Below are 17,981 nucleotides of genomic sequence, written 5' to 3'. Positions count from 1 at the left end.
GCAAGTGACTTGGGGGCTGGAGAGATGGCTCAGAGGTTAAGAGCATTGCCTGCTCTTCCAAAGGTCCTGAGTTCAATTCCCAGCAACCACATGGTGGCTCATAACCATCTGTAATGATGCCTGGTGCCCTCTTCTGGCCTGCAATCATACACACAGACAGAATATTGTATACATAATAAATAAATAAATATTAAAAAAAAAAAGAGCAAGTGACTCAGTCCACTTGCTGTTGCTAATCTTTTTTTTTTTTTTTTCTGCTTTTTTTCGAGACAGGGTTTCTCTGTGGTTTTGGAGCCTGTTCTGGAACTAGCTCTTGTAGACCAGGCTGGTCTCGAACTCACAGAGATCCGCCTGCCTCTGCCTCCCAAATACTGGGATTAAAGGCGTGCGCCACCACCGCCTGGCCTGTTGCTGATCTTAAAATGACACTGAAAACAGTTTAGCATCTTACAGACAAGAATAGCTTAGAGTTTCTTTTCAGATATTTAAATTTGTAATATTTTGGTTTCTGGTAAACTGTAAATGCCCTGTAACATTTGTCTGTTGGGTCAGTTGTTTGATTCCTAACCTATTACCAGGATACTTTATTATCCCCAACTTTCAGTAACATATTCCTGTGCCTCATAATGTAGAACCTTTTTTTAAAAAAGATGTTTGGATACAGATATGGCTTCTTCTATGTGTCCCAAATCTGCTGTCCTAAAATTGGAAATACCGTGCTACATGTTGGCCTGCCCAGTGGCCTGCTCCTGTGAGTGGTCATCTATTGTGACCCTCCCCTGCCCAGGTTTTCCTCTAATCTCCCTTGCAGCATCCCCACCAACACTACTTCTTGTCTAGGTCAGCGTATTCCTCCTCTTTTTGCTAATTTAAGTTGTGAGTTCTAGTCCTAAGAGTACAGATACTTTTGAACTTGTCTTTTGCTTCCACTCCTTTCAAAGTTTCTTTAATGTAAGGTGTATGCCTTGCTAGAGCCTTATTTTAGTATGTGTAGGTGCACACGCTACAGTGTAAGTATAGAAATCAGATGACAGCCTTTTGGATCTCTCCTCCTGGGGATTACTTTCAGGGTATCAGACTTTTACCCCAAATGCCTTTACTGTCTTACTAGCTCTCACACTTAAATTAATTTTTCCCGCAGTTTCAGGGATTGAACTCAGAGCCTTGAGTACTCTAGGCAAGTCAATGCTGTATCCCTGGAATATTATATAATCTCCAGCCCACTTTTCATTAATTTTGAGATAAGGTCTTAGTATTTCAGGTTAGCTTTGAACTATGGTCTTTATGCTTCTTCTACCTTACAAGTGGCTGATATTACAAATGTGCACTGTCACACTTGCCTTTTTATTTTGAAATAAAAATGATTTCAGATACCCAGGAATGCTGCAAAACCTATTTTTAGATGGTCTTTAGTGTCAGAGCTTATTATAAGTTCTTTATGCAGCAGGATCTTGCTTAAAATGTACTGGATGAATAAGTGTGGTTTGATTCAGTCACACCATATTTATTGAGCATGTCAGTGCGGGGACATGAGGGCAGGAACATCAGTGAACAGAACGGCACGGCAGATAAACTGTTCAGGGTTGCCAGGCTTTATGCCCAAGGCAGCAGGTCTTTTCATCAGAAATAGCAGTCACTTTAAACTCTAACAAAAAATCCAAACAAGATTTCTGTGCTTCTTTTTCAGGATGCTGAAGAATGTGACAGGGCAGGGAGTGTGGCCACGTGCCAGGCAGTCATGCGCGCTGTGATTGGTATCGGGATCGAGGAGGAAGATCGCAAACACACCTGGATGGAAGATGCTGACAGTGTAAGCTCACCTGCTTGCTTCCCAGTCTGTAGTCTTGCCAGGAGTGGTGACTCCTTAAATGAGTCAGGTTGCTTTCTATATCTTGAGACAGGTTGACCTTAGAGACTTCCTCATTTCTGGGACTTCAGACACATATATTACATTTAGCTCTAATACACTTACTTTAGGTGGGGTTATAGTCATAAGGGCAGCAGACTTTTATAAGCCTGGTTTAAGTTTTTGAGTGCTTACTAAATGGAGAAAGCAGCTACTACAAATATGTGCCTGTTGGCAGCTATGTGTAGCGATAGTACAACTTTGTTAGTTAGGTGGCAGACAACCTTTATGGCATCAGGTTTTCTCCCACTTCGTGGTTCCCACTACTGATTTTATTTCAGGAACATTTTACATAGAATTGCTGCCTCTTAGAGATTATTTCCTCAGAATAGTTTCCCAAAGAGAAAACCATAAGGCTAGATAATAAACATGTTTAAGATACTAAAACAGGGTACGCACCTTAATCCCAGCACTCAGGAGGCAGAGGCAGGTGAATCTCTGTGAATTAAAGACTGGCCTTTTCTGCAGAGTGAGTTCAGGACAACCAGGGCATCTCAAAAACAAAAAAGGTTTGTTTTTGTTTTGTGTTTGTGTTGTGGATGTATGCATGATCCCACTGCATAGGATGTAGAGGCCATAGAACCACCTATAGAAGTCAGTTCTCCTTCTATCATATGGGTCCTGGGGATCAAACTCGGGTCATTAGACCCTGGCATTAGATGCTCTTTCTTACCCTTGGAATTGACCCCTAGTGTCCTTTTAGTAAAATTAAACAGTAACAATGAAAACAAAACGGTGTTTTCTTTAGATGCTTGCAGGATCATAGCCTCAGGTCAACCCAAGAACGGACCTTAACAGGGCTTCATTCTGTTTTTGTTTCATGAATCTCCTTTTTATTATTTATTTATTTGGTTGATTGGTTATGTGGTGCTAGGGTGGAACCAGGGGCAGCGTATATTGGGTAACTGCTCTACCATTAAGCTACATCTCCTACCTAAATTTGATTTTTGAGTATTAGAGGCCAATGGTTTTACAGAATATATTTTGACCTGGCTGTCTGTTTTATTTGCTTGTGGCTTGTTTGAGGTTTGTCTTTGGTAGTGTAGGATGTCAGGTCTTCCTTCGTACAGAGTTCTGATGGTGATGTGTTCTGCAGAGGTATAGGTGCTTGTTCACTCTGATCAGCTGTTCCAGGTGGCAGCTGTTAGGATTTTCTTGTATTCTCACTGTTGTTTCCTTTGTGATTAACAAGCATTTTTGAGAAAGCATTTTAAAATTATGTTGGTATCCTCCAGGCATCAACTTACTAGTTTGAGGATCTGTTAATAATGGCTGGTTTTGTTTTTTAATTTGTTTATTTATTTGTTAGTTTTTGACAGTCTCACTATATAGCACAGACTGACTTCAAACTGACAAGAATCCTTCCTTAGTCTCCCAAGTGCAAAGTTTACAGATGAAAGAGCATCCAAGCCAAAGTAATGAACACTGTTTTCCACTGATATGTTTGTTTCTAGGGTATATGCCAAGTGATGAATTTCTGTTTTGATTTGGCTTTTTAAAACATATATATGAGTGGTTTGGCTTCATGTGCACCACATGTGTGTCTGGTGCTCACAGAGGCCAGAAGAGGGCATCAGATCCTCTGGAATTAGAGTTAGAGAAGGTTGTGCAGAGTCCTCTGGAAAGGCAGCCAGTGCTTCTAACTGCTAAGCCAAGTTTTCAGCCCCCACTTTTATTCTTTTGAGATAACATCTGTTGTGACAAGTCTGGTCTTACACTTCTTGGGTAGCTGAGGGTGATCCTCTTACTTTACCTCCCACGTACTAGAAATATAGGTGTGAACCAATATGCCTGGTTTATGTGGTGCTAGAGATTGAACCCAAGACCTTGTAAATGGCCGGCCGTGAAGCATTCTGCCAGTGGAGGAGCTCCATCCCCAGTCTTTGCTTTTGGTTTTTTGAGAAAAGGTCTTGCTGTGTAGCCTAGGGTGATTTTAAACTTGTGATCCTCTTTCCTTGGCCTCCTGCTCAGCTCATAAGTTTTTAGTTGGCTTACTATTTTTCCTACCAAGGATTAGACCCAGAGTCTAGTGTATGTTAGGTGAGTGTTGTACCACAGACCTAGATCCCCAGCCCTTTAAAAATCTTCTGTGAGTTGAAACTACTTAGTAATGAAGAGCATTCCTGTTCACCTGGGTAGGCCAGTGATTTGTCTTTCTCTGCAGACTGGTGTGACATTGTGACACAGAGCTCAGGTACAAGCTAGTTTACTCTTTGAGTCTGAAGGTAGGTCAAAGGGTTTCATCATATTGTAACTGGAAGTATCACTCGGTGGTAGAGCATATGCCTAGCATACACAAAGCGTTAGATTCAACTTGCAGTACTAAAATACATACATAAACTATATACATATAGAAAACATAAACACATGTTCTCTGTGTTGAGTGAAAAATTCTTTGTATCTAAAGGAGCCTAGCACTTCCACAACTTCTTTATTCTAAACACAGAATTACGTGCTTTGCATCTCTCTCCTTTACTGCTTTTAATAAGTTTGGAGCCTTTGTTAGACACCTCTGAAGATAACAAAAATGTGGGAAGGCCAAGAATGATTTTAGTTTGGTTGATGTAGCCTAGGGTAGCCTGAGCTCAGAATCCTCTTCAGCTTTCTGTGCTTCTGGAGTGCTGGGGTTTCAGGCATGCACTGTCATGCCCAGCTTTTCTCATTTTTTATTGTCACTTAACCACATTTACTCAGTAACTATAGCTGTTTTCTTTTTCATGCAAGAATGAGAAGTAATGCTTCTAGTGTGCTTAGAAGCATGGGGTCCTCTCCTAGTGCTCTTCTTTGGGCCCTGCACACCGTTACTTGATGCTGTAGCCAGTTAAACCAGTAGAGATTCTAAAAATCTTTGCAGTTGACCTCATTGTTTTGGTCAGCAGCCACACAGAAGGTTTTTCCTGTCTAGAGTCTGACCCCTCTAGATATTCGTGGTCAGGATATAACCCTTCTTGAGTTCTCTGGTGGTCGAGTCAGAGTCAGGCTATGTGATATAGGAAGGATTGGGTCTGATCAAAATCTGGGCATACTTGTGTTCCTCCCACACCTGTTTGTACATACATTGTGGGTCTTGGACACTCCCAGACTCATTGGCATCTCTCTCTGTGAAGATATTTGACCATCTGAGGAGATGTGGGTGACCAGTTAACTTCCCTGTGGTGTATATGCAGCTGTGAGTACAGCTCTACCTGGGATGTTTTACTGTGTAGGTCTGTCTGGCCTGGAACTCACTGTGTAGGCCAGACTGGCCTCAAACTCGCAGAGATCCTCCTGCCTCAGCCTTCCAAGTACTGGAATTAAAGGTGTGTACCACCACACCCAGCTCCACTCAGGCAATTTTGTCATTTACAATTGTAATAGTTTGTCTCTAGTGGCCATTACATTAACTTGCCCCCAGGTTCATACTCCTTTTTATTGTTGTTGTTGTTTGTTTGTTTTTCCAAGATGGTTTCTCTGTGTATCCCTGCCTGTTCTGGAACTCCCTCTATTCAGGCTGGCCTCAAACTCAGAGATATACCTGCCTCTGCCTCCTGAGTACTGTCTGCAGAACATAGAAGGAAGTGATTTCTCCCAGGGAAGGAGATCTTAGTCTTCTGTGAACCTAAAAACAGGTGTCTGAACCTGCCCAGTTTGTTGTTGGGTCTCATGGTCACCATGAAGATCAGTTAAACTAGTTCTCACCAGAGTTGTCACTACATTTGGTGACTGCCTTTGTTATTTGATGTTACCTATCACTAAACAATTTTTGAATGTGTGTGAGTGTGCTTGTGTACATGCTACAGCACGTATGCAAAAGTCAGAAGACAGCTTGCATGGGACTTGATTATTCTTTCTACTATGTGAATCTTGTAAATTAAACTCAGCTGTCAGGCTTGGTGCTATGTCCCTTAACCTGAGCCATCCTGCTGATCCATTACCTATCACTTTTTTTTCTATTTTATTTTATGTGTATTGGTATTTTGCTTGCATGTGTGCACTGTGTGTGTATTTAGTGCTCTAGGAGACTAGAAGTGCTGGATCCCATGGGACTGGAGTAACAGACAGCTGTTGTGGGCCACCATGCAGGTGTTGGCAGTCAAATTCTTAGTTCTTCTGGAAGGACGACTAGTACTCTTAACTGCTGAGCCATTTCTCCAGCCCCTACCTATCACTTTATGTATATGAATGTTGAGGGTTTTTTAAGACTTATTTTTAATTTTGCACATGTATATATGTGTGTGTGTGTGTGTGTGTGTGTGTGTGTGTGTACATTTGCTGTGTGTCTGCAGATACCTGCAGAGGCCAGAGGAGGGTGTCATATGCCCTAGAGTTGGAGTTTTGAGTGAACTACCTGATTTGAGTGCTGGGAGCCAAATTTGGATCCTCTTTAAGAATAGCAAGTGCTCTTAACCACTGAGTAATCTCCCCAACCCCTAAAATCACTTGAATATAAAACAAAAAACAAACAAACAAACAAAAAACCTAGAGGATCCAGACCTGATGGTACCAGAGCTATTCAGAAAGCTGAGATTGCAGATTGGTTACCAGATAACAGATAGAAAGGGCAAAGAATGTAGCTGGGTAGTAGAACGCTTGTTTACCACTACAAGGCCCTGGTGTTGGAGGATGGGGTGAGGGTGGGGAAACTTAAAGGAAGCAGATCCTAGTGGTGTCTGCTGTGATTTTACTAGATTGGTGGGCTTCTCATCCTCTTTATGTTGATTTGTCTTGTACAGGTTTTGAATGGCTTAAACTTTTTAATGGAAAATACATAGTAGTCTTAATAAAAAGCAGCATGCAAGGAGGGCTGGAGAAATGGCTCAGAGGTTCAGATCACTGATTGTTCTAATTCCTGTCTGTAATAAGATCTGGTGCCATCTTCTGGACTTCTATATAGGCAGAACACTATAAATAAAAAAAATATTTTAAAAAAAAGAGCAAATAAAACTCAATGAGGACATTATTTATAAAGTAGTGTGCAATGATACACACACACACACACGAGTGCACATGCACACTCTTGCCTTAGCTATAGCCTGACATATATGCATATTTGTGTGCATTTGTTATCTTGCAGGTAGCAGCTGGTACTCCTCTTACCAGCTCTTCTTGCATGCCAGGGGACCAGAAGGTGTCTGTGTCCCCACTCTCTTGTTCTTGTCTTAGATTGTAGTTTAATTAGATCAGGGCCAGTGCACATTTGTTACTTGAGGTCATTACTTAGAATTGCAAGAAGCTTGAAAAGTTTTATCATCTGCCCCATGCAATTCTAAACTACTTTCCTCATGGTGTCTCTTTTCTAGTGTGTGGCTCACAATGCCCTGGAATGTGCACGAGCCATCTATGCCTATGCCCTACAAGTCTTCCCCAGCAAGAAGAGTGTGTGGTTACGAGCTGCGTACTTTGAAAAGAACCATGGTACCAGGTATGTAGTCAGTTTCCACTTTCTATCTGCATGGTACTGGGTTCAAACCTCACTTTCCTGAAGATCAACCAGTGACAGTTTTGGGTCTGTCCCTCTGTGATCATGAACAAGTTACAGTGACAGTAGACACTTTTGTGGCCCTTGGGACTCTAGAACCGTCTCATTCTTTATAGCCCTTCTGTGATTTGATTATCACTTTGATAGTTGAGAAACGAAGGCATGAAGGAAGCCTGTCCTTTACTAGTGTCGCGTGGGTCTAGGAGTGTCCAGTGCAGGCTGTCGGTGCTTGGGCACTGTCTTCAGCAGTGGGCGGGACAGTGTCAGGGCCCATGCGGTCTGTTTTTCATTTAAGCTGCACTGGCTTTCTGGGGTTTGGCTGGTTTCTGTACACAGAAGGAGGTCCCTGACAATTTTAATTGTACTCTTTAATGGGAAAAACCTTTGGGTCTGCCTTATTGGCTGTAAATGCTGATTAAATTAGGCATTGTAGTTTCTTGTTTTAAATATGTAACTCCCTGGGGTATTTGGACTCATGTTCCTGAGCACCGTATAGCATTCTCTTTTGGGTCCTCAGCTCTTCCCTGTGTTGGGTGGGCACGACCTTACTGGTTCACCAACATTACAGCTGGGACTTTGAGCCCTTGATTCTTTTCTGGTGTTAGTTAATGTTAGTTTCTACAGGGCCTCTTCCTACCCTGCCAGCTGGCTAGTATTTCAGAGTTAACTCCTTAGGGAACTTGAGAACTTTCTGAAATGATCCTGATGACTCACCTTGTAGAATGTCACTTGGTTCAGTCTTAAGTGCTGATTTGCATGAGATTCTATCATGTCAGGTGTGGGTTGAGACCTCATGACTCATGCCTAAAATGTACACTGCTATTTACTCAAGTGTTTTAATGGTTAGTTTCCTCCTACTGACCTATTTTTTCTTTGCTGCTAACTTACACACTGATAAAGTCATCAATATTTAGGCCCAGGGCTGTGGGAAACGTAGTGTTGCTTCTGTAGGCACTTTCTGTGTGATAGTTTTGTGTGCTCTTTAACTTGCTGCTGAATACATGAGGCCCATGGGGGTCATCAGTGAAGGTGTTATGACCAAGAGGTGGTGGACCATAGATAATCCAGAGATTTCATACCCAGTATCCAAGGCTGACAAGCATTCTTTTTCAATAGTGTTCTAAAATCACTCTCAATAAGACCTCTTTTTGAGGGAAGGGAGGGGTTATGGGTGTTAGGGACCTTAATCTTTATCAGCAAATCCAGGGTGTCCTCTGTGCTTCAAGATAAAAGGGCCTTCACTGTCCCCAGACTGCCATGTTATCACTGCCCCCAGGATACATGACTGTAAAAGGCTCTGCTGTTTAAACAATGCTTTGCTTTATAGAGCCCACTTCAGTAGTTGATTTTCGATTTTTTTTATGGGAAAGAAAGATTTCCCCACACTCTCCCCATTGTAAAATCTCATAAATCATTAATAGTATCGAACTTTGGAGTGGTAACTGTCTTTTCAGCATCTTGATGGCTATATGCTCTCATTTATGACCCTGACCCTAGTGACTGTGGCCTCTGTTTTGCAGGGAGTCTCTGGAAGCACTCTTGCAGAGGGCTGTGGCCCACTGCCCCAAGGCAGAGGTGCTGTGGCTCATGGGTGCCAAATCGAAGTGGCTGGCGGGGGATGTGCCTGCAGCAAGGAGCATCTTGGCCCTGGCCTTCCAGGTAGGTGAAGGATGCCTGTGCCGGGAGGGGCCATGAACATAACTCTGTTTTGGTCCTTCTGTGACCCTAGAACTTACCCTGTGCATATTCCTTGGGATATACCATGGTCTGGTCTAGAGACCCTGGATTGTTCGGGTGCCTCGTCTATGGGGCCAAAGCATGAGGGACACCCCAACCAGCAACACTGACCTCTTAGTCCCTTTTACTTCCTATGACTATAGGCCAGGTAGTCCAGAGTACAAGACTTACATTAGTAAGGAAGGCCAGGTAGTCCAGGGTACAAGACTTACATTAGTAAGCTGCCTGGGTGCTTTAGTGCTTTTGTGAGACTGGAGCCCTATTAAAACAGCTACACTTACTTGGCCTAACTAGGCCTAGCTGTATAACACATATAGTGTGTGTGTGCGTAAGCTAGAGGTCAACCTAGGGTGTCTTCCTATTTCACTTTACACTTTTCTTTTCCTAGACAGGGTTTCTCTGTGTCCTGGCCATCCTGTATCTCACTCTGTTGACCGACTGGTCTTGAACTCACAGAGATCCACCTGCCTCTGCCTCCTGAGTGCCACCTGGCCCACCTTACCTCTTTTTAAGGACAGGATCTTTCAATGAACCTGGAGTTTAGAGCTCACCATGGATACCAGCTGTCTTTAGATTTCATCTGTCTACACTCTCCAGCACTGGAGTTACAGATATGCGTTGTGATGCCTGGCTTTTGTCTGGGCGCCCAGCAAGCACTTTTTCCACTGAGCCATTTCCCTAGTCTACATGTAGCATTTAAAAATATATTTTTACTACAAAAAATCCTAATATTTTATGATAATATGTGTTAAATTCTTTTTGGTAGATTATAGTGTTATAATAAATGTCAGTCTGGTATCATAGCCCAGGGCAACAGTAAAGTTTGACCCAGAAGCGCTACCTCGGGTCCGTCTTTTGCTCCAGCTGTCACCTGGAGAGACACAGGAACAAGGGGTGGTGCTGTGTGGGATAATCAGTTTTCTCCTTGAGTTGTGTGCCAGAATTCTAGGGTGGTTCTCTTTTCACATAACCATAGACACCTTGGCTGTGTTGCAGAAATATCTAAGGAGGCTAGGTACAAGTTTTGAGGACACCACTTTTATGTCCCCTGAACTCTGAGTTTGTGTAGCTTGGTCTATGCCTGTGGGAGCCTTTACACAGCATTATCTGTATCTTGATCTACCCTGACCACATGGGCATGCTGGTATGGCTAGCTGAGGGGAAGGGATGAAGTTAGATATACAGGCCCTGACACAAAGATGTGAGTGATCTACTCAGGGTTTGGGAGGATTCTAGAGGGGTGGCTCTTCAATGCTAGCATTGTTGCTTCATCTCCGTACAAGAGTAAAAGCAGATGTGTTTTTTCCTTTATTTCCCAGGTAAGCTTTCTGAGGTCTGCATTCCCTAGTCCTGCATCAGGGCAAGGCCAGCTTAGTTCTCACTGCTGTTCCTGATTAAGTGTGATCTAGCCCTGGTGATGCAGCTGTGCTTGTTCTCCAGGCCAATCCCAACAGTGAAGAGATTTGGCTGGCGGCTGTGAAGCTGGAGTCAGAGAACAATGAATATGAGCGAGCCCGGAGGCTGTTGGCCAAAGCACGGAGCAGCGCACCCACTGCCCGAGTGAGTGGTGACTGGTGGGTGGGGCAGGGTTGGCAGGGTTGGCAAGGTGCCTTTTGGCTCATCCATTGCATTGGGAAGGAGTGAGATGAGTAGGGCATGTTATTGGGCTTTAGAATGCATTTCTTCAGCTGGGCGGCAATGGCATACACCTTTAATCCCAGCACTTGGGAGGCAGGGACAGGTGGATCTCTGTAAATTCGAGGCCAACCTGGTGTACAAAGCAAGTTCCAGGACAGCCAGGGCAACATAGAGAGACTCTGTCTCAAACAGATGTGTGTGAAAGATGCCTATGACTTCAAGTGTGTGATGTAAAGGTAGTTAGCATCCAGATAAATGGTGGGGAAACTCTGGTGTGACGGTCGCTGGTCTGCTCTGCAGGTGTTCATGAAGTCTGTGAAGCTGGAGTGGGTGCTGGGGAACATCACTGCTGCACAGGAGCTGTGCGAGGAGGCGCTGAGGCACTACGAGGACTTCCCCAAGTTGTGGATGATGAAAGGGCAGATTGAGGAGCAGGGAGAACTGATGGAGAAGGCCCGGGAGGCCTATAATCAGGGGGTGAGCCTCTGTCAAGATGTCTCGGGTCAGGAGATGGTGGCACACACTTTTAATTCCAGTACTCAGGAGGCAGAGGCAGACAGATCTTTGTGAATTCTAGTCCAGCCTGTTCTACAGAGTGAGTTCCAGGACAGCCAGGGCTACACAGAGAAACCCTGTCTGGGGCAGGGTGGGGGGTGCCTTAGGGAACTCAGCAGCATGGCATTGGTCAATTCCTCACACTTTTAAACAAAGTGGAAGGACCAGTCTATGATAGAACTTTGTGCTTGGGACTGAACCTTGATCCTTCATTTTTCTACAAAGCTGCACACCCTGTATTTGGGATGTATGGGATTTGGTACATCAAAAGTAGTATAACATACATTTGATGTATGCTTGTGCATGACACATGTCTACAGACATTCTTTGTGTACATGTACATAATGCAACTACACACAGTAAACTGCTACACATCGCATGTGCACACAACAGAGCCATGTCTGTCAAGAGTATGAAGTACATGTCTAACAGCCTCAAAAGTGTTCTTGGGCCGGGCGTGGTGGCGCACGCCTTTAATCCCAGCACTTGGGAGGCAGAGGCAGGCGGATCTCTGTGAGTTCGAGACCAGCCTGGTCTACAAGAGCTAGTTCCAGGACAGGCTCCAAAACCACAGAGAAACCCTGTCTCGAAAAACCAAAAAAAAAAAAAAAAAAAAAAAAAGTGTTCTTGGAAACTTACCTCAGTTCTCACAATTTCACGGATGCTTTCTGAACTCTTATTTTGCTGTATTTTTTGGTCACAGCTGAAGAAGTGTCCTCACTCCACACCACTGTGGCTGTTACTTTCCCGGCTAGAGGAAAAAATTGGACAGCTAACTCGTGCTAGGGCCATTTTGGAAAAGTCTCGTCTAAAAAACCCAAAGAATCCTGGGCTATGGTGAGTCCTTGGTAATTGGCTCAGCTTCCATGTTTAGCCCAGGCTGTCCTCACTCAGCTCCTTCTTCACTTCAGCCCAGGCTCCTGGGCACAGTAGTAAGTGACAGCTTCTGTGAGGAGTCCACAGTGCCTGCCTTGGGAGAGCTGGGTCTAGGTGGTGAGTGGGCTTCTCGTGAAGGACTCTCAGGTGTCAGGAATGAAACTGAGAAAGTGGATTATAGAAGAGGTAACATAGGCAAGACTTTGAGGAACATGAAGACATTCGCCAGAGGAAGCAAAGTGTGGTGGTGAGCACTTGTAATCCTGGTACCTGGGAGGCTGGAACAGAAGGGTGGTGAGTTATGCCAGCTTGGGCCACGTTGTGTTACAGGTAATGCCTACACAGTTCAGCTAGGGGTTAGGCTGGAATGAGAGAGAACACTGCTGAGCAGGGGTAGTTCTTAGGTCTGGGCTTGTTCTGATATCTTCTCTTATATCTGGGTCCTGTGGGGTCTGGGATCTCAGGTGGACCTGCTGCCTTGGTACTAGGCTGTGGGCACCAGTGCTGCCATATCTGCGCAGTATGGAATTCCAGCCTCCTTCCAGAGGTTCAGTACAGGAGGACTTGCTGAGCAAGCCTGGCAATCTGAACTTGATCCATGGAGCCCATTGGGGCAGTGGTGGGAGCAGTTTCCAGAAGTGATCCTCTGACTTCCACATGTGTGTGGTGGCACATACACACATGCATGACAACAATAATAAAGTAAAGAATGTAAAAGCCTTTAAAAGGGTACCTGGCAGAAGGCCAGCCGGAGTAGTGGTTGTGCTGTGATAGATGGGGCTGGGACATCCCTGGGCTGTCTTCCTAGGTTGGAGTCAGTGCGACTGGAGTACCGTGCAGGGCTGAAGAACATTGCCAACACGCTCATGGCCAAGGCACTGCAGGAGTGCCCCAATTCTGGTAAGGGCTTCTGGCTCTCTGGCATAGCACAGAGGAAATCTGTGGGATGAGAGTGATTGACTCCCAATGACTCCTTTAAGATGCAGTCTGTGTGTCTAGATTCACTGATTCGGTTATAAAGAACTTCAGACTAAATCCTCAGTCTCAATATGGGAGAGTTTGGTTTCATGTTCTGAAGTACCATCATTTTTTTTTCTTGACCAAATTTAACTTCTATTTATTATTTTACTTACATGTGGTATATAAGAAATGTAGCTGGGTAGTGGTAGCGCACCACATGCCTTTAATCCCAGCACTCGGGAAGCAAAGGCAGATGGATCTCTGAGTTTGAGGCCAGTCTGGTCTACAGAGCAAGTTCCAGGACAACCAGAGATACACAGAGAAACTGTGTCTCATGGGGGTGGGGGGGAATAAAGAAATGTATATGTCACTTGAAAAAAATTGGAATTTTAAAAGGAGGATATAAAGATTGCCTCCAACCTAATATTCAGGAATTTCTTTTCTTCGTGTTTGAAGTATTTCTTTGTTATTATTACACAGAATTGAATTAAAGTTATAATAGGTATTTGATACCTTTTTGGGGGATGGGGGACAAGGTTTTATGTAGCCTGGAGTGGTCTCAGACTCACTATATAATAAAAGCTGGCACTGAATTCTTTACTCTTCTGACTCCACTTCCCAAGTATTAAATTACAAGCCTGTGCCACCATGCCTGGCTACAGTTTTTTTGTTGTGGTGCTGATAGTGATAGCTTTTTTGTTTTGTTTTTGCTTTTTTGCTCGACTCTTACTTTGTAGCGTAGGTTGGCTTCTAAATCATGATCATCCTACTTGAGCTCTTGGCTTCTCAAGTGCTGGGATTACAGGCACATGTCACAAGCCTAGTTATCATCTCTGCGTGTGTGTGTGTGTGTTTCAAGGCAGGGATTCTCTGTGCAGCCCTGCTGTCCGGAAGCTGTAGTCTATTTTTAAATCAGTATGCGATAGCGCTTTCAGATTGCCGTTGCCCATTGCCTGCTTGCTGACTGAGTGAGAATGAAAACTTGCAGCTGTCATACAGAGCACTGTCCAATCTGTTCTGGCAAGGCCGCTGCAATTCAGGAGGTTGTTGCTGGGTAGGTGGATACTTGAGGCCCTTGTGGCCGCCTTCAGGACACTCCTTTTAAGGCAGCCTGAGAGGGAGGGTGCATTTCTATGGTAGAAGGGGAAAATTCTGCTTCTGAATTTCAGGTATCCTGTGGTCTGAAGCTGTTTTCCTTGAGGCAAGGCCCCAGAGAAAGACCAAGAGTGTGGATGCCCTGAAGAAATGTGAACATGACCCCCATGTGCTTTTAGCTGTGGCTAAGTAAGTAGTAGTTCTTTGGGGGTTGCTTATCCTTGGGGGGTCCTGGTGTAGTTTTGCCAGGATCTTTGTCTGGCCATGCTGACTTTGCAGAGTGAGCTGCTTGGGCCTCAGCTGCCAGAACTCCTGCTTCAGTCTTCTGGGCAGCATCTTGTTGAGGTTTTGAGGTGCTGTCTAAACACCTGTCTGGTTACCTCGTCTTCTCAGGCTTTTTCTCAGCCCCAGGCTTCTGGTGGGAACTATTCTCTTTGTTTCAGTACCAAATGGGGCCTGGATTATATGCGGGACAGATTTGTTGATAATCCAACCAGAATTTAAGTATTAAGCAAAACCCCTTTGAAGGGGCTTCAGCCAAGAAGTTTTACTCTCCTTCTGTTAGCAGAACTCAGACCCTTTCAGCTGGTCCTGGGAATAACCCTGGCTATAATCCGTCGTCTTGTTTAGCCATGGATCATCTGCGATCTCCTGTTACCTCCCAGCACAGGATTGTGCCAGTGGTGGTGATGAAGGCAGAGCCTTAGAACCAGTTTGGTTCTGTTTGAGTGGCACTGAATACCCAGGGTCTGGTGCAACTGCCTTCACAATCCTGCTTGGGCACCTTTGTTATCTGTGGCCCTAGCAGATGAGGGAGGCTTTAGACCCAGCCTTCCTAGCCTGGGCTTCCTTTTCCCACTGTAACTTCCATATGCCCTCAGACAGAACAGCCATAAACTTCACAAAGGCTTTGTTAAAGTAAATAAGTCACTCCTTGCTGTTCCCAAGCTGATGATCCATGTGCTCGCTATCTTGAGTTTATGCTCTTTAAATCACAGTTTATCTAACACCAAGCAATTAAGAGCACTACATGGCTTAAAAAACAATCAAGTTATCAGCATGAAATTACCCCATTTGTTACCTGAGCGCAGCTCAAACAGCTGCCTATGGTGGAAAGGTTAGTTGTGCTCCAGCTGTCTCAGTAAGGGAGGGAGGGTGAATCAAGCCCAAGTCCTCGACTGAGAAAAGCATGCTGTGCCAATTTTCCCATTGTTGGTCCTGCTATCCTGTACTAACTACCAGCTGGGGAAGGTAACCATGGAGACCCTGGTTTGGGTCCTGTCCTTTCCCCTTTTTCCCCTTTTTCCTTTCCTTTCCTTTCTCTCTTCTGTCTTCCTTCCTTCCTAAATTTTGTGTTTGTTTTTTTTTGTTTAGTTTTTTTTTTTTTTTTTTTTTTTGGTTTTTTGAGACAGAGTTTCTCTGTGGCTTTGGAGCCTGTCCTGGAACTAGCTCTTGTAGACCAGGCTGGTCTCGAACTCACAGAGATTCACCTGCCTCTGCCTCCCAAGTGCTGGGATTAAAGGCGTGCGCCACCACCGCCCGGCTTAGTTTTTGTTTTTGAGATAAGGCTGGTTACCCTCTCCCTGTAGACCAGGCTGGCCTCAGACTCAGAAATCTCTCTGCCTCTGCCTTCCAAGGTCTGTATGATTAAAGATGTGTTCCACCACACCCCAGAGCTGACCTTTGGGAACCTATCTTTGTGTTTTTATTTGCTCATGCTGCTACAAGGGACTGGACAAGGCAGGATACTCCAGGGTTTGTATGTTATTGAAGAACAGTCTGAAATTTCAGGTTTTTATAATCAGTCTTAATGTTTGTTAAAGTTAGTTTCATATTTATTTGACCCAGAAAAAATAATAGGTTTAAGAAGTTGAGATGTTATTGTGTGTAAATGTTATAAAAAGCAGTGGGGGTCAGTGAAGGATCTGGAGTGATCTCCAGGTATTCCTGGACCATGACTCAGGCCTTCTGTAACACATGCCTGGGCTTGCGGATCTCACTAGGAACTAGATGCAGCCGACTCCCAAGCCCAGCAGGCACTATCCTTATCCCATAACAGGCTGTTCTGGAGTGAACGAAAGATCACTAAGGCACGGGAGTGGTTCCACCGCACTGTGAAGATTGACTCAGATCTGGGGGATGCCTGGGCCTTCTTCTACAAATTTGAACTGCAGCATGGCACTGAGGTGAGGCTACCCTAGGATACCAGTGTGCAGTGATATCCTGCCTGTTCCCCTAGACATTAGAAAGCTCTGTCCAGCCCATGGGGAAGGGGAATAGGAAGTGGCCAGGACCAGCAGCTTGTTCCCAGTTGAGGTTTGTTGAAGCCATGCTCAGAAGGCAAGGGTGTCCAGGATGTCCTGGGCCTCTCATTGCAAGTAGTAGCCAGACCGTGTTGAGTCCAGGAAGTACCTAGCTCAGAGATGATGCGCCTGGCAGTTTATGGGAATAGAAGTAGGGTTCTGACACAGTTCAGCACACGGTGCACGGACTTAGATGCCATGTTCCCCAAGAGGAGGGGATAGCTTGAAATCTGCTGGGGCCAGATCTGCAAGGGGACAGACAGGCAAGGCTCAGTGTGTACCTAACCCTACCTAAAGTACCCTTTGGTCTCTCCAGGAGCAACAGGAAGAGGTGAGGAAGCGCTGTGAGAATGCAGAGCCCCGGCATGGAGAACTGTGGTGTGCTGTGTCCAAGGATATCACCAACTGGCAGAGAAAGATTGGGGAAATACTAGTGCTGGTAGCCGCCCGTATTAAAAACACCTTTTGATGGGGTGGAGGACAGGGCCCTTTGGGGCAGCACATGGACAATGGATACAAACCCTATACTGTGTATCTTTCATTCATTAAAGATTTTTATAGAGTTATGTTGGGGCTAGGGTGTCTTTTTCTTTTTCTTCTGTTTGGTCTTTCGCTCCTATTCCCTTGAGTGGTGGTCATGGCCAGTCTGGTTTGGATATAGCCTCCTGCAAGTGCTTTTATGCTCCAGAAGAAGCATACTTGGGGTACCAAGGGCTTGCTGAGATAAGGACTTGGGAATACAGGTTGCATATAGAATGGGGGCTCTGTCATGGGTCTATGGCACAGAGGCTGAAGGTCATGTGGGGACCAAGCTGTAAAAGAAGGAAAGGCTTAGAGAAGCTCCTATGTTTTGTAGGCATCTTTGTTTGCCTTGGGAGGTATGAGCTCACCAGCTTAGGGAAGTACCTCCTGTTTCTGTCCTGAGGAATATCTAGAATTCCTTGGATATTTCTACAGAGAGATCCATGGGGTTCTCTATGGTTAGGGACCATATCCAGTGGTTCCTTTACAGTTGGAAGGGAAAGGACCTGAGTACAGCATCAAGCTGTTGGGCTGCTGGTGGTTTCTGCTCCTTCTGACTGTTTCCAACTCTCAAACTGAGCGCATTGAAGCAGTTACCGAAGAAGATGCTTGGGTAATGTTTCCTGTAGGGTTGTGGAAAGGTCTGGTGAGCCTTCAATGTCCTGGTTATTTTTCCTCTCTGTGCGAATGAAGGGTTTTTTGTTGTAGTTGTTGTTGCAGTTGCTGAGGTGATCAGCAACTCTTTGTGTATTGATGTAGGATGTCCTTCTGTACACTCTGAATATGTGTTGCTTTTATTGGTTGATGAATAAAGCTGTTTTGGCCTATGGCAGGGCAGGATATAAGTAGGAGGAGAAAGCCAGCAGCTGCCGGAGAAGATGCCAGAGCACCGGTAAGCCATGGGCCACATGCGATACAAAGATTAATAGAA

General features: G+C 44.8%; 1 protein-coding gene across 1 annotated transcript in view; it reads left to right on the top strand.

The window, feature by feature from the left end:
* The window catches only part of Prpf6 (pre-mRNA processing factor 6), a 53,310-nt gene extending 36,216 nt beyond the window's left edge, over positions 1 to 17,094 (top strand). The window contains exons 12-21 of the mRNA XM_057781492.1: positions 1,688 to 1,810; positions 7,186 to 7,307; positions 8,885 to 9,023; positions 10,542 to 10,661; positions 11,040 to 11,216; positions 11,998 to 12,131; positions 12,979 to 13,070; positions 14,300 to 14,414; positions 16,285 to 16,411; positions 16,845 to 17,094. Of these exons, the coding sequence (XP_057637475.1) occupies positions 1,688 to 1,810; positions 7,186 to 7,307; positions 8,885 to 9,023; positions 10,542 to 10,661; positions 11,040 to 11,216; positions 11,998 to 12,131; positions 12,979 to 13,070; positions 14,300 to 14,414; positions 16,285 to 16,411; positions 16,845 to 16,997 (1,302 nt within the window). The 3' untranslated portion in view covers positions 16,998 to 17,094. The remainder of the gene's footprint in view (positions 1 to 1,687; positions 1,811 to 7,185; positions 7,308 to 8,884; positions 9,024 to 10,541; positions 10,662 to 11,039; positions 11,217 to 11,997; positions 12,132 to 12,978; positions 13,071 to 14,299; positions 14,415 to 16,284; positions 16,412 to 16,844) is intronic.
* The last annotated feature ends 887 nt before the right edge of the window (positions 17,095 to 17,981 follow it).

Source organism: Chionomys nivalis, chromosome 9 (genome assembly GCF_950005125.1).
Source record: "Chionomys nivalis chromosome 9, mChiNiv1.1, whole genome shotgun sequence".
In the NCBI taxonomy this organism is placed as follows: Eukaryota; Metazoa; Chordata; class Mammalia; order Rodentia; family Cricetidae; genus Chionomys; species Chionomys nivalis.
This window is presented reverse-complemented; position numbering and strand designations above follow the sequence as displayed.